Source organism: Pteropus medius, unplaced genomic scaffold (genome assembly GCF_902729225.1).
Source record: "Pteropus medius unplaced genomic scaffold, Ma_sr-lr_union100, whole genome shotgun sequence".
NCBI lineage: Eukaryota > Metazoa > Chordata > Mammalia > Chiroptera > Pteropodidae > Pteropus > Pteropus medius.
In genome coordinates, this window is record NW_024349799.1 from 8,196,382 (window position 1) to 8,220,014 (window position 23,633).

General features: G+C 37.7%; 1 protein-coding gene and 1 long non-coding RNA gene across 2 annotated transcripts in view; one reads left to right on the top strand and one right to left on the bottom strand.

Annotated features, from left to right (window-relative positions):
• The first annotated feature begins 216 nt into the window (after window positions 1–216).
• On the top strand, window positions 217–666 carry LOC120621157 (uncharacterized). Its single transcript, XR_005658091.1, has 3 exons — window positions 217–228; window positions 377–498; window positions 615–666. It is a non-coding gene; the product is annotated as an uncharacterized LOC120621157 (long non-coding RNA).
• A 5,463-nt stretch (window positions 667–6,129) lies between these two features.
• The window catches only part of HEATR6 (HEAT repeat containing 6), a 31,049-nt gene continuing 13,545 nt past the window's right edge, over window positions 6,130–23,633 (bottom strand). Inside the window, exons 10-20 of the mRNA XM_039885926.1 lie at window positions 19,748–19,954; window positions 19,258–19,357; window positions 17,091–17,446; window positions 16,139–16,261; window positions 15,680–15,766; window positions 12,912–13,046; window positions 12,072–12,194; window positions 11,225–11,349; window positions 10,323–10,419; window positions 9,111–9,315; window positions 6,130–7,464 (exon numbers count right to left, since the gene is read on the bottom strand). Coding sequence (XP_039741860.1) covers window positions 6,923–7,464; window positions 9,111–9,315; window positions 10,323–10,419; window positions 11,225–11,349; window positions 12,072–12,194; window positions 12,912–13,046; window positions 15,680–15,766; window positions 16,139–16,261; window positions 17,091–17,446; window positions 19,258–19,357; window positions 19,748–19,954 — 2,100 coding nt within the window. The 3' untranslated portion in view covers window positions 6,130–6,922. The remainder of the gene's footprint in view (window positions 7,465–9,110; window positions 9,316–10,322; window positions 10,420–11,224; window positions 11,350–12,071; window positions 12,195–12,911; window positions 13,047–15,679; window positions 15,767–16,138; window positions 16,262–17,090; window positions 17,447–19,257; window positions 19,358–19,747; window positions 19,955–23,633) is intronic.

Sequence of the window (23,633 nt, forward strand, 5' to 3'; positions counted from 1 at the left end):
CCATCGAGGCTGGGCATCCCGTTGCCTGAGCAGCTCTACTTTTCCCTAACACCCTGCCACGGAAGGACCAAACATGACTATGAACTTCTGGAACCTGACACCCTACTCTTCGGGAAAGGAAAAAACCAGCTGGCCCAGCGTTGGGGCCCCTCCTGTGTTCCACAGGACAGTGCAGGGGTGGCCCAGCTGATTTTCTTTCCATTTCCAGGGTAAATAATTAAGTTCATGGTTAGTATTCTCTTCATTTAAATTTTCTTCTTATCAAATTTTCTTAAACATATGATGCCTGGAGTATGAGAATCTACTATGAGACTGTATCAGATTTAGTCCTGATTATGTATTTAACTATCTTAAGTTTAATACATTATCATTTCAGTCTGCACTGGTTCTCAGAAAGATGACGACTACAACAGCCTAAGTCTCTGTGTTTCACAGGTTCTCCATGTGGTCCTGAAACACACCAGCTTGAGACCCATTGCTATTGCCTGCTCTAAAGTAGTGAGTCTCAAACTTTGCTGTAATTACAATCACTTGTGCAGATTTTAAATATTCCAGTGACAAGACTATACCCCAGAGTGCTAACCTCGGAATGTGTATTTTTAAAATCTCCCCAGGTAATTCCAATGTACAGTCAGGTTCGAGAACCAATGTCATCAAGAATGCAACCTCATATCCAGGTGCCGCAGCTCCTGAGACTTAAGACAACTTTGGTAAATGACCTGAGTCTGAAATGATTTTGTGTTCTCTGTCTCCATCTGCTGGCCATTTCCCTACATTGCTATAATTTACCTACATAATCAGATTGCTTGCCAAAAGAATCAGAGACGCGAAAAGAGTTGAAATGTTTAAGTAATAAATTAGCTACAAAATATATTCTTGTATTTAATAGAATGGTCTAAGAATTATAAATGTATTATAATAATGCATCTATGATCTGTTCTATGCTTGGTAAATAAAAAGCAGCCAATAAATGTTAATTATTACCATATAGTTAGGCAAAAGATAGACACCATCTTTTGAGTACCAGAGAGTCATTCTGAATGAATGGCTTTCATCCATTTAAAAAATATAGTGTGACTATACCTGGCACACTGTCAACTGTGAATACCCAAACTGGGCAATAAGACACAGTTTGTCCAGTGAGAGAAATTGAGAGACTGTGTGTGATTTTTAAAAATTATTATCTGCTACAATATTATTTCAATAAAATAGACTTATTCCATATCTATTTTTGTCACATGCATAGATTTATGTAACCACTACCACAGTCAAGATTCCAAACACTTCCATCATCTTCAAAAAACTCCTTCATGCTTTCCTGTAGTCAAATCCTTCCCCCACCCCAATTCCTGGCAACTACTGTTTTGTTCCTATAAATTTGCCTTTTCCATAATGCCATGTAAAGGGAATCATACAGTAGGGAAGCTTTTGTGAGTTGCTTCTTTCACTCAGCCTAACTTTCTTCCTTCTGCTTGATTTAGGTATACTTTATTTTTCTGGATTCTTGAGACCCTTCTTTTCTAAAACAATCACCAAATGTTATAAATTTCCATCCAGGCCTTGCTTTTAGCTGTACCTACACATTTTGATATGATGCATTTTCATTTTAGTTCAGTTTAAAATATTTTCTAATTTCCAATTTTCTAATATCCCTTGAGATTTCCCCTTTGACCCAGGGATTACTTAGAAATGTGTTATTAAATTTCCACATACTTGGAGATTTTCCAGTTATTGATTTCTGGTTTAGTTCCATTATGGTCAGAGATGACACTTTCTATTTCAATTCCTTTACATTTGTTGATATTTGTTTCATGATTCAGAATATGATCTATTTGCTCTATCAGTCACTGAGAAAAGAGTGAGTATTGAAGTCTCCAGCTATAAGTACTCACCATCTTTTAGTTCTATCAGTTTTTGCTTCATGTATTTTAAAGATCTGTTATTAGGTATATAGCCATTTAGGATTGTTATGTCCTCTTTGTGACTCGACTCTGTTATCATTATGCAGTTTCCTTGCTCTGAAGTCTATTTTGTCTGATACTAATATAGCTACTCCAGATTTCTTTTGATTAGTATTTGCATAGTGTAGGTTTTTTTTTTTGTCCTTTTATTTTTAACCTACACTATTTAACGGGTTTCTAATAAATACCATATAGTTGGGTCTTGGATTTTTTTTTTTACATTCTGACAATCTGTCTTTTAATTAGTATATTTACACCTTTTAAATGTAATGTACTTGTTGACATGTTTAGATTTAGGTCTACTATCTTATTATTTGTTTTCTATTTGTTCCCTATGTTTTTCATTCCTGTTTTCCCTTTCCTGGTCTTCTTTAGGATTATTTGGATTTTTTTTTTGGTATTTCATTTTAATGTATCTATTGAGTTTTTTACTAAATCTTTTTGTGCAATTTTTTAATGTGGTCACTCTAGGAATTACAAAATACTTAACTTTTCATAGTCTGTTTAGGATTCATATTTTATCACTTCAAGTGAAATGTAGAAATCTTACAACTACATAGATCCCTTTACACTTTAACATATGTAATTACAACGTTTGTAATTTTCATGTACTATATCTGCATTCACTGAAAAGCCCATCAGACAATGTTGCAAGTTTTGCTCTCACTGATTATACATGTTATGAAGAGCTTAAAACGGAGAAAGCAGTCTATTATATCCACACAAATATTTCCCATCTCTGTTGCTCTTCCTTCATTCCCAAAGTTTCAAATTTCCCTCTGGTTTCAGAGTTCTATTGAGAAAATGTTACTATACTTAAGAGGTCAACTAAGAAGTGGGGGGGAGATAAAGCAATGAGCATCATTTCCTATTCCCTTGCTGTTGGGACCACATGTTCTCTGGTCAGAGACAAGAGTGCCCCTCCCTGAAATTTTAGGCAATGACAGCCGCTGCTCCAATGAGATTGCCAAGGAGCTGGTATGGGGGAGAAGAGAAGCAACAAACAGGGATTTTCCCCACCCTCCCTGACCTGTACAGGACCTTTTGCTCCTCCCTAGGACTAGAAGTAGAGAGCTTCTCTGGGAATTCTTTCTGTCTGCATCTGGCATGCAGGTCCAGGTTTCCTGTTTGTCTTAGAGTGCAGTCCTGAAGATACCAGAGGGTTAAAAAGGTAAACTTACTTCCCGTTTGGTGGTGCTCTGAGTTCTCTTTTCCTTCCCCGATCTTTCTGTTTCCTTTCCTTTCTGAGATCCCTGCTCCATGCATTTAGTCCAGGCCCAGTAGCTTCGGTGGTCAGTAGGAGAGACAAGGTGGAGTTAGGACGGGACAGAGAATAAGAGATGGATTTTTATGTAATAATCAGGAGCACAGATTTACAAAGGCTGAAAAATGCTCTCTCAGGGCATACTAATTTAGGGAGAAATTCTCTTTTCCCACAGTACGTATGGTGGCTAAAAGCCTGATTCCTTTGTTTGAATTTTCGCATTCATATTTCAGGTGAACCTTAGAATTATTGTCATTTAAAAAAATCTTATTTTGATTTTGACAGGAATTTACACTGATATATATATAAAGAAAAGTGGTCTTTTTATAATATTTAGTCCTATCTAGGAACGTGGTTGAGCCTCCCTCCTTCCCCCCACTCTGCCCGGTCTTCTTTTATGATCTTCAAAAAATTTTATTTTTCACATACGAGCTTTGGTCAAATTTATTCCTAGGTATTTTATTATTTTTATTACTATTGTGAATGGGATTTTTAACATCAAAAAAATTGAGTTGGCTTTTGCCGATACAAAGAAAAGCTACTAATTTTGGCATATTTATTTTGTAACCAGCTACCTTACAGAACTTTTATTAGTTCTATTATTTTCTGAGTTGATTTTCTTGATTTTCTGCAAATAATGATTTAAGAATTCAGTCTCACAGACTGATGCTCCATGATAATTTAGAACTTCTCTTTTAAAAATTTTTTTGAAAAATTCTACTTTTGTTTTATTTAATCACATTGGCTATTAGAACCGAAACAATGTTAGGTAATAGTGGTGATGACAGGCTTGCTTGTCTTGGTTCTGACTTTTTTAGAAAAATCACTATTAAGATAGATATGTCTTATGTGAATGAAGTAGCTTTTTAAATTCCTTTAAAAAAATAATTTTGATCAAACAAGGAGATTGAGTTTTATCAAATTCTCTTTCAGCATCCATAAAAATGACCATTCAGGTTTTCTTCTTTGACCTATTAATGTGGTAATATTTTGTTCACAAAACTTCTCATTCAAGAAAATGCCTGCATACCTACAGTAAATCTGCATTAGTCATGGATAGATTGTAGAGCAATAATTTCCAAGAAAGGGCTTTTGCAAATGATACAGGCTGCTCCTGGTTTGAATTATGTCCCCAGAGAAGTTGTACCACCACCACCTCCCTCCTGGGCCCCATTAGTCCAGTGAGCTACTGTGACTGATAGCAGTATTATAGTCCTCAGGTGTGTTGGACAGAAAGGGCAAATGAAAGCTCAATATTTGATATCTTGGCCCCAACTCTAATATAAGGTCCTTGTCCACTGGAGTGCCAAGGATCCCTTTAGTTTAGACCTGAGGACTCAAGATCTATACTAGAAAGCAGATGCTCCTTCCCCAAGATCCCACTCCAATGATGTAATGAGGAGACAAACATTCAAGCCCAAGGAGGACACCAAAGTGTAACGAGGGTACCACTTATTACTGAACACCTGCTCTGTGCCAGCTCCCAGCCAGATGCTTTACACATGTGACCTACTCCTGAAACTCTATGAGGTATTGTTATCCAATTTTACAGATAGGTCAGGTAACTTGCCCAAGGACTTTGTTACTAAGTAGCAGAGTTGTCCTTTAAAAACCAGTTGTAATTTCAAAGCTTGTGTAAACTTGGTCTGTAATTTCTGAAGACTGGCATTCAGGGATGAGGCAGAACTAGGACAACAGATACGACACCCTTGTTAAGTGTGTGGCCTCTCTTACTTGTAGTCCTTTCCCTTGCCCATGAGGGATCTGTGGGGTCAAGATGGAGGGCTGTTTCTGGCTACAGAGGTCTTGGGGTAGTGCCTCTCCACACTACTGGATCCAGGTTCCTGAGGCATCCAAGCTAACATCTCATAAGTGCAGTCAGGGAATCCAGCTGTTTGTCATCATGAAAGCTCATGGTGTGTTGACAGTATTTCTGCCTAGTGTTCTAAAAATTCAAGGAAAATAAATAGCTAATATTTATTGAGTACTGGAAGCTATCCTAAGAACTTTCCATGTATTAACAAATTTAACCGTTATAACATTTTATGAGGTAGGTACTATTATCCCCACTTAGACGAGAAAACTAAGGTACAAGAGGGTTAGTAACGTTCACACAGAGCAGCAGAGCCAGGATTTAAGCCTAGGCTCTTAATCGCTATACTGTGCTAATGAAGTGAAGGCTGAATAAACCAGAGTAACTACGGTCCACTTATTTTTTTATGGTGGAAAGATGGTGAGGTTCTGCTCCCGGTTTGGATTCATGTACAAAGATCAAAATCCAGAAGTCACTGACTGTTCTATGGGAGGGTTCTGTCTGCCCTGTAATCACCTTAAGACATCCGCTTCACTACTATCACAAAAAGGTTACGATGTATGCCTTCCATGAGTTTACAGTGATTGGTTAGGAATTAGTGTTTCCTTTAATGGTCACGGGAAAGATTCATATAGGAATATAAGTGATAATTCATAATATTGTCAGTTTAATAAATAAAAAGCGCTAGCCATCTGTGCCAGGATGACCCCTTGTCAATTTTTTTTTTTTAAATATCAAAAGACAGGTCAGAATTTGGCATTCTTAATTAGAATTCTAAATCAGAGTCAGACTTTCTCATTTCTACATCAAATAAATTCAAACTCTATTCTCTGCATGGCTGCCTTTCATGATGGCAGCTTTACTGAGGCACCAGCCCAAGGTGTCTGAGCCGGGCTCCCACCCATGGTGTACACCGACAATGCCACAATGCCACAGTGAGGAGACCGTCAACATTCCATCGGGACAGAAGCCGTAGCCTGGACTCATAGAATTTTACTGGAATTTCTATAATTGCTTATCCTTGGTCTTCCCCTGCGTACGAACATTAACATCTGTTTCAAAGACCTGGAAAGCTTCAAAGAAGCAAAAGGTTTAAAAAGAAAAAAATTAGATTTTATTCAAGATGAGCAAAGGATAAGAGTGATTTATCAAATGAAACCATTCGAAGTCATTTCACAAATATTTTATCAGGAAACCCACCGGTGAAAGCCCAAAGCACCAGGAATAAACTACATATGCCACATTTTTTCTTTTATGAAAATGATAGGTAAATAAGCCGCTTCCTTCAAGAGACGTGGAGGGGCGTCACAGTGGGTACTTGGGGAGTTCAGCACAGCAGCTATTTACCAACCTACAAGGAAAAGTTTCAGTGTTTTAGCAACCACTGTAGCTGTTACCAGTGCATACTGGCTGAACATCAGCATGGCTCACAGCTCTCTATAAATGCAGATTATGGGCAGACTATTTTTCATTAGTTTATTACAAAAGAAAGACAATTCTCACAGATACAATATATAATATTCTAATTCCTAAATCCTTTTGCTGCTTTTTAAAAAATCTTCTGAGACTAAACACCCTTCACAACTCCCCAGTCTGCTCAGCCCACACCACAACTCAACTCCTTAGCTCCTGACTGCATGGGTCAAAGGGTCCAACAATCCGATCATGGCCAATGCAGCAGAACCACCTCTGAAGTGGTTGAGTACTTTTAGAAAAACTTACATAGTTGGTAACCCATTCTAAATAAATAATGGATGGATTACTTCTGTCCTGAAGATTAAATCCCACACCTCAGATGCTCAAAAGCTCCCACCTTCCTGTTACACTTGACCCCTAGAAAGTGTGGTGAAATATTCACCGATTTCTTAATCCTAGAAGTGCTATTTATGATCCAGATGAATCAAAATAAATGGTCAGGATATCTTCTAAAAAGTCCATGATGACCCTTTTGGCTGTGTCACCAGCCATGACCTGGACACTGCTTAAGTGCTCCAGGGCCGTTTTGATCATCTGGTCTCTTTCCTGTGGGCTGTGGGGTGCTCCGGTATCATCTCCCTCTGCTCCTGATTTTAAAAACTGTAGGATATAGGACTGGACCATGTCTCCATTCACTTCAAGGGTTTTCTGGATGCAGGGCAGGTCTAAGGCACTGGCCAAGCTCAAGAGGTGAATCAGCGCCTGGCAGATTTGGGTCCGTAGGCTAGCACAGTACTTGAATTCCAAAAAGTCTGTGGTGTCTTCGCTCTTCTGTAAGGCAGTGACCAGTGCATTCCAGATCTGAGCATACTGGTCAACAGACCCATAGTGCTCTCTCTTGCACGGGATGGAAAGGGCAGTGGCAGATCTGATGCGCACTTTGAAGTTCTTGCATGATGTCACAACCGACGTCAGGGCGTTGTAGGCCTGGGAGGTCCACGGGGCTGTTCCTAGAAAGAATCCACAGTCATTTAAACAAATGAAGGATTAGATGTAAGTACGGTGAGAGGGAGAAGGGCAGAAGAAAACACACAGACACTAGTGCTCGTTAGTTTATGTTTTAATTCTTGCAATAATCCTATAGAATCAGAGTGGTGAGTGATTAACTGTGGGATCCTAGGTAAGTGGCCAAGTACCGACTCAAACTTCTCTCTTTCCCTACATAAGTCTGCCACATGCTGAGGGCCTCTGCAACCCAAAACAGAGACTTTGGTGACTTTGAAAGAGACTTCTCTGGGAAGATGCTGTCCTGACGGGGTATGGCTTAGTGGGAGGAGCATGGACTGAATCGTTCCCTTAGTTGGTACATCTGAGCAGTGTGCAAACCACAACTGTTTGTTTGCCCAGCCCTGTTAGTGCTAGTAAAAGAATATTTTTTTACTCAGATTAGCATCCAGACACTGATCTGGCCATAAGTCATGCATTTTATTGTAAAGAAAAAGAAAATACTGTCTAGGCAGTAACTAGGAGTCAGTACTCAGATTAAGGAAAGGGTCAAGTCTCTAATTTAGAGAAGATGATGCCCAGATTTTTGTCTTCTTTCCCTTCCAGAAAATCAGCTTGCTTTCCTCCTTGTCAGAGATACCACTACCTATTCCATTTGGGGGGGCGGGGGGGGTTCCTTATTCCTCAAGATCAGCAGCAGAGTAGAACTGAGCTTTCCTAACTTTCCTGGCCCTTCCAACTTCTATGTTGCCTCTGAAGACAGCCAAGCTAACACCCACCCTCAATGAACGCCAACTCTAAAAGCCACGTTAGGTGCTTTCCTTAATAGAAAAAGACATGAGGCTATTTATCCACTAGCTCCCAGCTGACTGGTCTGCCTGGATGCTCTTGGCAATAAAGGAAAGCAAAGCCAGATTCCCCTAACTTGATGCATGCTCTGCTGGACCAGAATGATTTTCCTCTCTAGGAACATACACTATGTTTCAAATCTTGTCACAAAGACAAATGTATAAGGCAAATGCTGGAAATTAAAGTGAATGGGATTTGGAGGCTATGATCTATATGCCTAAGCAGCTATTAGCTACTGATGCTATATTGAGGTGCATGGCACATCATAACTTAGAGACAGATGTCCTTATATGCAGCATTCTACTTTAGTACTAAGGGCTCACAGGATTTCTAATTTATACCCTCTTTCTCCCATGCCAGTGTTTTCCTTTATTTTTTTTCCCGATTTTTAAAATAATATACACTCATTGTAGAAAATTTAAAAAATGAAATAAGAAAATAATCCTACTCATCATCTTGCCCAGAGGCAACCACTGTTAATAATTAGGCTAATTTCCTTTCAGTCTTTTTTCTAAACAGTTTAGAGAGATCATGCTGTAGAAACAATTTCATATCTTGTTCTAGTTCATTTAACATCAGAAGTATTTTTCCAGATTATCAAAAACTTTTTGTAAACATAATTTTAAAGGCAACAAAATGCCTCAATATCTCACTGAATATACATACCATGATCAGTATCTTTCCTTTTCTTTTTTTTATTACTGTGATAAATAATATTGTGATAAACATCTTAATAACAGTGTTGACTGGGGTGTGTTGTCCAAAGAGGACTTCCACTAGAGGGAAGAGGAAAATTTCTCACCTAATGGAAGAGAAGGATTTTTAAATACATTTCCCATTGCATAACAAGCATTCCATCGGACTTTCATGGCAGCGTCAATTAGAACAGTAGAAATTAAGGCCTGGATAGACTCCTCAATAATTTCAGCAAATCTGGGTTTTTCTATATGAGATGGCTGCAGAAAATGAAGCAAATTTCCAAGGGCCCGGACTGCATTACTTTTCACCTAGAATAAAACATAAAAGCATTAGAAATCTGTTTTGCCAAAAAGATGTTTCAGAAATTATTTCAGCTTAAAAAAACCCAGGAGGTCCTAGACGCCCTGAAGCAAGAGAGTTAATGAAAACTGCAGCCTGTAAAGGTGCCAGTTCTCAGATCTCTACAAGGTCTTGTGTGGTTAACACTCTGAGCCATTGGAAAGATGAGGTTCTATAGAGCTTCTCACCCTGATATTTTTTGCGTTAGACTGGACTTCAGAGAGATGCATCTCGATTTAGAGAGAGCATGTAAAGCCCAGGGAGACACTGCTGGTTTGCAGCAAGGCTAGGAGGAGAAGCTGGGTTTCAAAATTCCAGTCCAATATTTTTGTACTAGAGAAAAGCATCTTTTTCTTTGTAGTATACTAGAATCATCTGAGGAGATTTCTTTTTAAAAAAACAATTCCCAGGCCCTAACTCCAGAAATTCCGATTGAATTAGTCTGAGGTAGAGCTTCCCAGGTTTTTAGAACTACCGTACTAAATTAAGCACTTGGTATGGGTCAGGTACTATGCCAGGTACTGTGCTAGGTGCCTTAACATAAGATGTCTCAGAGTCCAATGAGGTATATGTAACCACTTCCATGTTATAACTAAGGACACTGACCTTCAGAGAAGTTAAATAATGCACCCAGCTACTATAGGGCACGCCAAGATTTGAACTATGTCTGCCTGACGGGATATTCAAAACCAAGGACTGCTCATCTTTCTGACTTGTCAATTCTACTTAAAGATTTTTTTGAAAAAATCAGATTAATATTAAAACAACATGGACTTATCATGGAGTAGTATTACAAATGGCACTGATATTTTTCATGAGATAAAAGATAGCAAAGAAATTGTGTAAGTGCGGAGTGAGCCACTTTCTACCCTAAGTACACCCTCAATCTCCTTTAAACAGGGATTGATCTGATGGAATAAAACTATAATACGCTAAGTATCAACCTGACGAATACTAGATTTTGTTGTGGGTCTACCTTGTCTTTATCCTTGGATGCCTCTATAGCCGATCGCAACATCTTCAAGAGCAGGAGCCCAGAGAACTCTTCCTGGAAACTTGGATCTGGTGTTTCCCTGTTCCACCCAAAGCAGGCAAAATGTCAAAAGGTAAAACCCATGTAAATGTATATATACACAAATATATTCATTTAGTATAACTATAAAAACTTTAGGAAAACAGCTTAACAAATCTGTTCAGCTTATACCAAGAACTTATGGTTTATATCCTTTGACCACATTTAGGAATATAACTAAAAGAAATATCTCAAATGGAAATTTCATGCACAAAAACATTTACTGCACATCAAAGCCTAAAACGACATAAATGTTCAATAAGAGAAAAATGGTTAAATAATCATCGCAAAGTGATGATTGTGTAAAATAAATAATGATTTATAAAAAGTCAAGAGAATGCATATACATGTTGTAGGTTAGAGTTAAGCAACAAAAAGCTGAACACTTGTCTATAAATAACAACAACTGCCTCTGGGGAGGGGAATGAGGCAATTAAGGTAAGAGAAAGGCTTTTGTACTGTTTGAACTTTTTCCATCACCTGTAAATATATTAAAAAATGAAAATGTGATATTTGAGAAATTGGGAAACCATTTCAAAGGTTTTAGATATGTACTTTCATATTTCCCACATTTTCTATAATGTGGATGTATTTCTTATATCAGCATACAGTTTTTTATACATATATATATAAGAACTGCTTACTAATCTTACTACTTGAAGGAATATAAAACAAAACAAAGCAAGAAGACTGACTGCAAAATATGGGGTGAATTACTGCTAATTCTTTTATAGTAGAGATCAAAGATTTTCTCTTGGGACCTCAGCCTCAGAAGTCTCCCAAGGGAAATAAGCTGAATCACCTACATGTTAACAATCAGAGTGTCTGTCAGGTTGCCCAGAGACCAGGCTGCTTTGGCCCGGACATTCAGAGACTTGTCTTGAAGTGACATCAATACTGCATTTGCTGTGTCTGCAACAAATATGACATCCTATAAGATAAACCAAACAAATGCTGTAGTTACTTTAGGAGTTTACACTGTTACTCTGGAAATTCTCAAATTCATTTTCAGATAAAGTAATAAGTCTTTACCACAAATTTCTATTTGGAAATCAAAACTCATTTACTCAGTTTATCATTCTTATATATTACAATCTGAACACTCATTAAAATCCGAGGGGAAGTTCTCCCATGATTTTGGCATGTGCCATGCACACCTGAGGAGCCTATGGATTTGCTTTTATACCCTAGCCTGTGACAGTTATCTATGAATTCTGAGCTTGGATTGATTTCCACCTTGAGAAATGATGTTGACAATGAAATACATTTCCAAAACATATATTACTTACTTACATACTTCTCAGTGAGATAAATGTCACAAGTAAGAGTGAAGGAGAAATTTATTTCCTTCTTAGTAAAAATCAGCCTTCTAAATTATTACTATCACCTGGTAAGGTCTCATCTTATTTTTTCCCAATTGTTCATTAAACATTTACTGGGCACCTAGAGTCCTGGGCAGTGTGCTAATTAAAAATAAATTAACTATTGGTACTATCATATTTTAGTAGCAATTAAGGAAACTAGATTACAAAGCAATTTAATTTCCTTTACTGTCTAACTCAGAAGCTCTACATCCACTCTTTCAAAAAAAAAAAAAAGGATTGCTAGAGACTACAAAAGAGACACAGAAGAGCTATACAGGCTCACTCTGACCTGTCTGAGACAGGGGAAAAGCACATAGACTCCAAGGGCCCGCGAAGCCGCAGCTTTCACTAAACGATTCTTGCTGTCGTTCAGCCCAAGCAGCATCGTGATGCACAGGATCTGCCAGTCACTCTGCAATGAGAAAGGTTGGCAAAGAAAAAGTGAGAATGAAATAACAAGGGACTGTGACAGGTCTGTGTTTGACTCCATATTTGGAAGTTGAAACAACTCCTTATTATGTGAGTACCCACTTGGTACAGGGCACACACAGCATCTGTGATCGCTTAACCTTTACAACTGTATGAATTAGGTCATTTTATCCTACTTCATTAAAGCTGCCTTCTTTATAAAAGCTCATTTATATAAATAAGAACAGATGCAAATACCATTGAGGACTAAAGGAAAGGACAGGTTGGATACTATTATGGTGCTGGGTACCAGCTAAGTATTTTCATGTACTTCATGTTATTACTCATGTCGTTCCCATTTTATAGATGATAAAATGCAGTTTTAGGGAAGTTAAGATAATCAAAGATCCAGGAAGTGAAAGAGCTAGGATTTAAACCCAGGTCTTTCTAATGTTTAGATTTGAAATATATCTGAAATCTCTCTGACTTCAAAGACTCTGCTCCCTACACCTCTACCACCCACCTTCTAAGCACAGGGAGGAAAAGCTCTCCTGAGACATTAATATTTTCAGTTTTCCCATTGCCCTCGCCCCACACTCCAGCAGACTAAGCACCTTTTCCTCAGAAATAATGCTGAATACTGGTCCAAACAAAAAAGAATCAAAGTCAAACTCAAGCTCTGACACTCAGGGGCACGATTTAAAGATGAGAAAACAGTTACCGGCAGACTGCTGAAGGCTTCTGGCAAGATGGAAGACAGGGCGTCACAGGCACTCGCCTGCAGAGTCGGGTGCTCTGAATTCTGCAGGGCTCTGGGTAAAGGACCATTCAGCATCATAGTCCAGAACAGCACCACCTGGAATAGGGGCACAGTTAAAACTACAGCCCAGAAGCAACAGTGGACCTAAGGTGACACTAAGACTATCCCAGTGACCAAAGTAATGAAATGGTTTTCCTCACAGTGGAAACTTTTTGTAAATGCTTTTGCTAGTTCTTCTTCTACAGCAATGAAAACTTTAAAAAACAACTAACTGAATCCTTCCATTTTACTGATTGGGAAACTACAGTCTATCATGAAAAAGTGATAGGTATAATAATGAGGAGGAGGATGAAGATGATGATAGTAACAACAATAGCGGTAGCAGCTAATGTTTTTTAGAGAACTTATGATATGCCAGGTATTGTTCTAAGTGCTTTACACATATCAGCTCATATCACCCTCTGCACAACTAACTGTAGTATATATCACTATCTCCATATTCACACAAGGAAACGGAGGCACAAAGAAATAATGTAACTTGATAGTAGGTAGTAGAGCTGGACTAAAATCCAGATCACTGACACCCAGCTGGGACTCTTTCAACCTGATCTCTCGTGGGCACAGAGATCAGGGTCCCAGAGTGGTTCAGAGGCCATATACCAGAGTCCAAAGAGCATGGGATCCAGAGGCAGAGCTGGAGTTGAGTCTTTCAGTTATGCTTCCTGTCTCTGCAATCCTGGGTGAGTCATGGAACCTGTCTAAGCTTTGGTTCCTCTTCAGTAAAACAAGGCATAGACATCCATTTGGCAGAGTTTGTACGATAATAAAATGTAATACTGTGTGTAAAGTTCCTAGCAGAGTGCTTAGTGCATAGCAGAGACTCAAATTGAGCAGTAGGCACTTTGTTTTAAGCACTTTGAAGAATTACCTCACTTCAAAGCCCTTGAGGTAGGCATCCAAAGAGTACCTTTATCAATTTCCTTCCCATGCTTTATTAAATCCCTGAGATTTCAGGTTCATTTGCAAATCTTTCTGGGGTTTGGGTGTCTAAATCCCTGAGATTTCAGGTTCATTTGCAAATCTTTCTGGGGTTTGGGTGTCTCCTCTGCCCCACGGATTTAGTCCTGAGTTTTGCTGTGTATCCTGTGTACCCATTCTGTCTTCCCCACAAGCCTAGCTTCTGGAAACCCAGTCTGGGCCCTCCCCATCCCAAACCAGAAGAATGTGGATAGCTGTGGTTGCTGACCTTCAAGATGACCCAAAATGATTCTTGACTCTTAATGTTTAGGAAGTGATCCCCTCCCACACTAACTTGAGCTGACCTGTGTACCATGGTGTGGTAGTGACATTGTAACAACTTCTGAAGCTTGGTCATAAAAACCCTGTATTTCTCTCTCCATCTCTCTCTTTCCCCCTTTGCCTCTCTCTCTCTTCGATCCACTTGCTATGGGGAAAGCCAGCTGCCATATCGAGAGAATACTCAAGCAGCCCTCTGGAGAGGCCCTCATGGGGAGGAAGCGAGTGAGGCCTTCTTCCAACAGCCAGCACGAACTTGCTATGGTATGTGAGTGAGCCACCTTGAAAAACGATCATTCAGCCCCTATCAAGTTCGGCTGACTGCAGCCCCTGCCAGCATCATGACTAACGGTGTCGTGAGAGACCTGAGCCAGAACCACCCAGCTAAACTGCTCTCAATTCCTGACCCAGAGAAACTCTGTGAGAAAATAAATGTATATTGTTTTAAGCTGCTAAGTGTTTAGGATAATTTATTCCTCAACAAAAGTAATATGGAAAGTATATCTTTTATACAAATGAAACGATACCTGTGTGAACAGTTAAGAGTCTTGCCCAAAGTCACTTGATGAGCAAGGGGAGTAGTTTGGATTCAAAACTAGGTCTGTCTAATGGCAAAGTTCAACCCATTTCCCTGCAATTGGTGACATTTCAGCTTTAGTAGCACACTAAGGGAGGAACTAGGGCTAGACTTTGTTAATTCACTACAATAATGATGGAAATTGTGAAGGGAAAAAAAATAAGCAGGATAAAAGGGGCACAGGGAGAAAATATCACTAATGTTGAGATGATTTTTCTTTTGACACAAAGTAGACAACTTTTTTGTTGAGGCCACGTGTTCCTCCTCCCACGAAGAACTGAGACAGTGTGGGGGCCACAAACAACCTAAGATCACACGAATCTAACAGGAATTGTGGCGAGGCTGCGACAGTGAAGGAGTTAAGGGGATTAACATTCATTGAGCAGCTACAATTTGTCAGCATCTTTATGTTTCATTCGATCTTCCAACAGCCCTATGAGTTAAGGATTTTTATTCCTCTTTACCATGAGGAAATTATGCTTATAATCACATATCCATTAAGTGGTGCTTGCTAGATTTGATCTCATGCCTTCTGATTCTAAATCGTTGGCTGTTCTCACCATTCTAGTCTGACTGTTGGGCAGGCTGAGTAACCAAACTAGGTTTTTATGCAAAAGGAATACTGTTTTTTGCATTGCTGACTGTATGTTACATATAATCCTAACACATATTGAACTGCAAATAAACTGAAATGCAAATAAAACCTATTTATGCTAGTATATCATCCTAGATTAGAAACTATAATTTTTGACATTGGAAGAAACCATAGTGTCTACTCCACTTAATCACTGAGCCTCAACATAAAACTGACTGAAGCACTAAGAAAAGGCAAAACTATGAATTGACATTTATTTACCAAGGTGACTGGCACTCTCTGATCAGGTGCTATGGTAGAATCTGGTTTATACTGTTGAATTAAGCCTGTACCCAGTTCTTCCAGAAGCTGTCAAGATAAAAGAAATAGATTATCAAAGCAGAATGTTAGAACTATGAAGGTAAAAGACTACGTCAGTTTGGAGATTACATCAAATCAAGGAGTAAAATAATTTCCAATTGATTTTCTTTCTTTCTTCTGTAACTTCTGTGTCAGAGGCATTCTTTCCAGGAGCAAAATCACCAGCTATATACAGTATTGTTAATTTCTTACCAAATCCATTTTTTGGGATTATATGTAGAGCTAAAAATAGAGGAATGTATGATGACTTCTCTACCTGAAACCTCTTGAAGAAACCTCAGAAGCAATGAACATGTACCAGAGGGAAGAATAGAAAGGGAAAACCGAGGAAAAAAGCATATGGCTTTTAATGAAAATTACCTTTGCTCCATGAAGCTGAATGGATGGATCTGCTTCCCCCATGCACTTGCAAATCACCTCTCCAAGCTCCATCAGGTATACCTGAGCCACTGAAAAGTAGCCCCTTGCCAGATGAGCCAATACCTGCAAAGAGAACAAGCATTAACCCCAAGACCTGAATGCAGGGCTGCAACATCTGAAAAAGTATTTCAATATTTCAGAAATCACTCACACTTTAACAAAGGGGTGAAATATGATGAATAAAATGAACAACTATAATCTTTATTTTATGACTAAAATCGATGACTTCATATACGTCTACGGTGCTTTGTAATTTATAAAATGTGTTTCATTAAGATTATCAATATTACCTCATTTAAGCCTGAGCACAATTTTTTGAGGTAGGTGTTAACTGAATATTTCTGCTGAAGAAACTAAGCTGAAAAAGTTAAAGAAGTTAAAGGACATGTTTAATATTAACCATAATTAGCAGCAGATTCCAGGACCAAATCCATGTCTTACACTATATTTCAGTACAGAAAAAACAAATACTTCAATCCAGAATTGTTTTCTCCCTTTGAAAGAATAATTAATTATATTTAGTTGTCTCTAAGCAGATATAAGACCAAAGAAAAGTTTATAGAGAATAAAACACTTATTATATTGTAGAAATCAAAGATTGACTATACAATTTCCTTCAGAATTACTATGGAATTATTACATCCACCTGTCACGTAATACTTGAGGTGACTAATATGGCTTACAAAGAGGAATGAAACTGACATTTTACAACCAAAGCTCCCCCCTCCCACCAAAACAAAACAGCAACAACAAAGAACTCACACCTAAAATACAATTCCCACTAACACCACTGTCATGTGGTTCGGTTTTACGTCATTTTCAGATTCGCTAACACCCTGTGAAGGAAGAATAACTGCTTCCATTTCAGAGATGAGGAAAGGAAACTTCCTACCTGTAAGGCCTCCAATCGCATAGGGGATGGTACGTAGGTGCTTCCTGCTGCAGAACCAGCATCAAGACCCAAACAGGAATCCTCCCTGGGAAGTACAACAGTGGAAATGCAAAGTCGAATGAGCCAGCAGGGTTCTGAAGACCCCTTTGGCGAACTAATTGATGCTTCGTCCAGAAAGGGTCCTGAGGGGGCTTTCTTCCACCAATCAGGAGGGCTGAGGTGAGGAGTTGCTGAATTGCTATTGCCGAGTCCGGAAGAACAGGGCTGTTGTAAAAGCAGCTGGACTTCAGGTAAAGGGGCATGAGTGGACACTATGGCTCCTAAGAGTGTGAGGCTTGACACACGAACATTAACATCTGTCAAAGGAAATAGTAAGAACCTATCACCGTAGGAACAGCTGTCATGACCATAGTTATCCCTGCAGGCAGTTAAGAATTATGGCATCCTTGTTTAATCTGTATCTAATTAAACCTCTAGACCTAACTTCCAGTGTACAGGAAATACATGGGACAGAAATATAAGTTAAACAACACTATAAAGAAAGAATCAGACAAATAGAGAATGTAAGACATTCTATAAAACAATCAGGCTGGACTTTTCTAAAACTCAGTATCATGAAAGAAAAAAAAGGTGGGGCATTACTCTGGATTTAGTGACATAAAAATTAAATGTAACGCATCAATCTTGAACGAACCTAGGGTTTGTTTTTTTTTTAAGCTATAAAAGACATTTTGGTACATATGGAGACATTTGAATGTAGACTAGATATTAGATGATATTATGAAATCAATGTAAATTTCTTAGGTGCAAGAATGGTTTTGTGTTTTTTGGGAGGTTGTCTTCATTCTTAGGCAATGCATGTTGAGGTGGAATATCATGTCTGTAATTTACTTTCAAACAGTTCAAGGGAAAAAAGGTCTATTAAATATATTTACATATAAAAAATACACATATATACACATACATATACATATATACACGCACATATGTATACGTACATACACAGATACATTTATGTAGAAAGAGACACAGAAAGCAAGTATGGCAAATATTAACAACTATTAAGTCTAGGTAGAGGTAGACAGGTGTTCAATGTACTATTCTTTCAAATTTTCTGTGGGTTTGATCATTTTAATAATAAAAACTTACTGGAAGACAAAGCCAGACACTTGAAAGGTACCCATAAGACGTAGTCCACTCCCCTCAGTTTACAGATAAAGAAAAGCTGGTGCAGTGGAATAAGCAGGGGACTGAGCAAGAGACTCAGGTTGTTTTAATCTTACTTCTGCCACTAAGATGAGGAGACACCTTAAGGCAAAATTTACCTTTCTGAGTCCCATTTTACATGTTGGTAAAAGGAGTGAACTGAACCTAGTCTACACATCATTATCTCACTTAAGCCTCATAAAAATCTTATGAAGTATAATTCTTCCTGTTAGGAGGAAATTAGGGTTCAGAGAGGGCCATGAGTATGAGATGGCAGAAATAGGAGTGAGCTGCAGATCCTCAGACTGATTCTGGGTCTAGCACCCTTCCCATGACGTCACAAAAAACACCCACACCTCCTTCAAGTCCTGTAATTGTGACGGAAAAACTCAACTTATCAGAATGTGGTCTGATCCTAAAGCTTGCAAATAAATGTTCTAAAGGCAAGTACATATATATAACACAAATATATTATGTGTGAAAAAAAGTCAGAAAATATCAAGATATAAGACCCTGTAGTTGGTGGGGATTTCAGGTTCTGGAATTTTATCTAAAATTCAGAGGAGACAATATTAAAGAAGTTAGGCTTTATATTCCAGTTTTTCTTTCCAAAGAGATGATGTCTGTCTATCTGACTGTCCATCCAGCCTCTACTTATGCCTAATAATGTGAGTATTATACAGTAGAGGGGGACCCCTTGCACCTGGCTTAATACTAATTCTAAAGGGATACTCTAGTTACTGCACTGAAGCATCGAAGAGGCATTAAACTTTACAATTTCTCCAGTTCATTTCTTTCAGGAGTCAAAAGTAAAATTCTAGCAACAGTTGATTCTCTTGAAAACTTGAGAAGAGTAAGGAGAGATTATCATAGAGCTACACAATTGCTATGAATATTTTTTTAACTAACAATCTAGATTTGATTGATATAAAGAAGCAAGTAGTTTTAAACTACTACCAACCTTTGTGGCAGATGTAAGGCTTTATTTGGTTCCAGACTTTGGTCAACAGGCTGAGTTTCAGACGGTTGTAAGGTGAATTTGATACTAAATTTGCAAGGCACTGCAAAATACAAGAATAGCTTGTCAAAAGGCCTGATTGAGCCATAGTACAAAGACAAAATTTTATAGCATTTAATTTCAAAAGAAAAGTCTTCCCATTTATTTGAAAATTCGATCTTTTTTTTTTTTTTTCCTTAGGGTGAATAGCACTTGTATGCTCAGTGGTACAACTTAAAACTAAAAATAAAGGAGTATTTTTAGTAAATCATTTATTTGGACATACAGATGATAGCTAAGATCAAACAAGTAGGTCCAAATAGAATATCTTTTTAAAAATTATGACAGTTATATTCTTAAGCCAAGTTACTCTGGGGAAATGTAAAACATTATACAAAACTGAAACAGAGAAACCCCTTCTAGAACCTACTGATATATAACCTGGCATATTTACCTTAATTATCTGAGTAAGGGTCTGTGAGGATGACTCGGCCACCAAAGCCAACAAAAGACATCTGTGCAACTCTCTGATGCTGGAAGCAATCATTACAGAGAAGGGAGTAAAAGCCCTTCTGTGGTCACTGGTATCTTCGGCAACAGAAAGAAATTGCTTTGAGCCTTCCAAGATGGCAGATAAAACTTGCAGAGCACAGGCACGTGTCTGAAATGTCAGGATGATTTATATCAGTTAGTTAAAAAGCAGGCACCAGATCCCCTTCTTCCTATATACATTTTTAATTTTCAAAGTATTTGGCTTATTTTAATTAGGAGAATAAAGGCACTGGGATTACCTATCAGGCCCTAAAGGTAGCCATGAACTAGACCACTTGTACCTCACACTTAAAAAATTTCTTGAATCACATTGCTGTTAGGTTTTCTTACGGTAAGGAATAAGTCCAAGCTACACCATAGTACAAAAACCTAAAATTATGAGCATGAGAATAATTTAAAGATTAGAGTCCTAGTTTATTCAAGCAGATAATCAACTGAAAAGAGAGGATAGCTAATGGGACAGAAAAAAATACGTATGTCTAGATTCTGTTTCATATCAAAATTTCTGAGGACAGTCTGTTCATATTCTACCCTGAAGCATCTTTGAGTGTTCAATGTTAATTAAATAGGGTATTAGGAACTGTGTAAATTCGATTTGGCAGGCACCGTTAGTGATCCAAATTTTTCATTCTTAGGTGCAGGAAATAGCACTGCCTGCAGCGAGAGTCTTTGATAATCAAAGAATACCCTTAATATACCTTGATGGATGAAAAGGAAACAAGTGCACCTTTGTCATAGGACTTGTATTTGTCAGGAAAAGTGTCACCACATCAATGCATTTTCTTCATGAGGTTAAAAGATTACTTTCGATTGACACTGTGATACTTTTGTAGCATTGAAAACAAGAAAATAATTAAAAGAAAGCCAATTTAACTAAAATAAAGTGTAAATGATAATAATACGAAAAAATGCTGTACCCTCTCTGAGTAGCTCACCCAAAAATGCCAATTAAACACTTTCTATCAGACTTTTGAAAAGCAGGAATCGACATAATTCTAGGATCTAACTTGAACATTAACTCAACATGAAGCATATCTGAATTTAGTATAAAAAAGGTTTTTCAGAAAATTCTCAATTATATAATCTCCAAGTAACCAAGGAATAAATAAGTCATTTCATAAACAAAAAACTAAAGAGTTATTGCTTTGAGAAGAAATTTATAGCACAGCAGTATGATTCTTTGGAATTAAGCATATCATTTAAGTTAGAAAGTTGATAATGTATTAGGAAATTATATGTGAGGGAAAGCAAGAGCATCTGAATGCATGAGCAAGTGCACACGAGAGTGTACTAGCAGGCTAGTGCTCACGTCAGCTGATCCAAGAACTTACATCAGGGGCTGGCACACTTCTACAGTAAAGGGCCAGTAGTACATATTTTACATTATAGAATTTGTAGACCAGAGTCTCTGGAGCAACCACTCAACTCTGCCAGGGTAACTATATAAAGGAATAAATGTGACAATGTTCCAATAAATTTTTACTTATGAACAATGAAAACTGAATTTCATATAACTTACACATGCCATGAAATATTATTTTTCTTTTGATTTTTAAAAAACTATTTAAAAGCATAAAAACCATTCTTAGCTCATGGGTCATACAAAAACAGGTAGTGAGCCAATTTGGCCCACAGGCCAGTTTGCCAACCCCTGATTAGATGGGTTACTGGTCTGAACTGAAAAGGTAGATATTAGCTAAGCTTCCATTTCTTTAGATGGAAATTTTAAAAATCATAATTCTGACAGCTCGCAAACCAAGTAAAATTAAAAACCAAGTTGTGGAAATAAACGACGCTCAAAAATAAAAACTATTCAGTTCAATTAACTTTGGTACCCTAAGAGACAAAAAGCATCCATGACTATCATAGATGAAAACAAAAGAAATGTCACTGAAATTGGTTATTTTTCACCACAGAAGTATAAAATCTTTATAGAAATGTGATATTATATCAAATTATACTTCTCATAGTTCTGATTTAATTTCTTTTAAGCTCTGTTTAAAATATCTTTCTTGTTATAAAAATACTATTTATGACACAATCCAGTTCAAGTTCTGCTTCATTTATTCTTATACCAATATTTAATATACTGTTTACCAGCTCTCATCAGCACTTTCAGCAGAAATTACTGATGTGCAAGCAAACTATTAGAGGTACAGCTCTCCAGAGAGCTTATTTTGTTCCTAAGTTTTTACTGTCAGAATATTTACAATGATGGAGAAAAGACTTCAACCTTATAAACACCAGTGCTCAGTTTCACAAGAGGGTAGTTACACCGCCTTGGGCATGAAGGCTTGTTCAAAGGTAAAGAAACAGAAAAGCACTTTTCCTTTTTTACTGCTTAAGAATGTAGCAAAAATATCTGCTGAGATAGCTCAGTCTATTGTTATTTTTTCCTTTTTATGTATGTTGTATCTCAGAGTATTTCTGGAGGGTGATGAAGAAATCACTGCTGGGAGTGGGTACCATGGAAGTGTCAATGCAGGGCACCGGGCTGTTTTCTTCTTTGGCTTTGTCCAAGTACTGATTATTCTTCATACATGTTCAGGATTAAGTTCATTGACTCACACTTCCAAAGTTGGTTGCCTTTTAGATAGAGGCATTTGAACATTTTGTCAGAGTCTCTAGATTCAGAGAGATCCAAGCAAAGGTCACCTGTTCTTGGTTGGTCACATAAGAGAAAACCTGATTACCTACCATTCAATGACAGTTAAAAACTCTAACCCTTTATTCTCTTTCCTAGTTTTACCATCTAATATCTAGATTTTGATTTGTTTCCACATTTCATAACTCTCAAAAAGAGAAATAAATCATCACGGAATTTGAAAATCAGGATAATTCTCAAGGTACGAAGAGGAAGGTTTTCCTATAGTTTGTTCTTTAGATCAAGTCACCAATGGGACTTATATCTACATAATCTACCTTTGTAACACCTGAGGAAATCATATAGAAGAAATTCTTAAATTAGTTGTGTTATTTTACTGATTACTCCATGCTACCTGGAAGCACAGGATGTGCCTTCTGAAGCACATTTCCAAAATGTAAACATGTGACAATTTCCCAAATTGCCAAATCCTAAAAGAAATTTCTAAGTTTTCTCCTTCCCACTGAACCATTCTAGAATTTCGTATTCCGATTTCCTGATAGTAATCTGTCATTGTTGGTGTTCTGAATGGAAGAGTCCAATCAACTTTCCTTCAGTCCATTTCTCTTTGGAAAATTTCTCAGTGTATTAGTAAAAATTGTGCTTTCAGTTGAATCTACCACTGGTCATATCAGAGCTGCTATGAACTCATACTATCATCACTGTACACTTCGATGACAAGAACCATTACTGTTATCTTGTCATGTTTCATCCTGGATAAGAGGAACTTCAGTCAGCCACCCCTATACTCAATGAGCACCTAAAAAGATGACCACTCAGACTTTCTACATGGCTGCATCTCTTAATCTAGCTCTGATCAATCCAAAATGCTGTTCCATTCCAATTACGTGAACTAGTACTTCTAAGTTTTCGCATATAACTTTCTAGAAGTCTTCATTAAAAGGCTCTCAGACTGCCGTCATCTACCAAAAAACTTTCTTTTACCATGTGTTTTGGTGCACAATTAATTACACTATGGACATTGTGCCAAGGTATGCTTCCAAACCTCTTGTGCACAATAATTATCACACTTATTTACACCCTTCTAAATTTAATAGCTGCTAAGAATCTATTGATATAATCATTTCACTTGCCATTACATTGAACTGATGAATTTTAATCATTATTTTGACCTTTTTAAAAT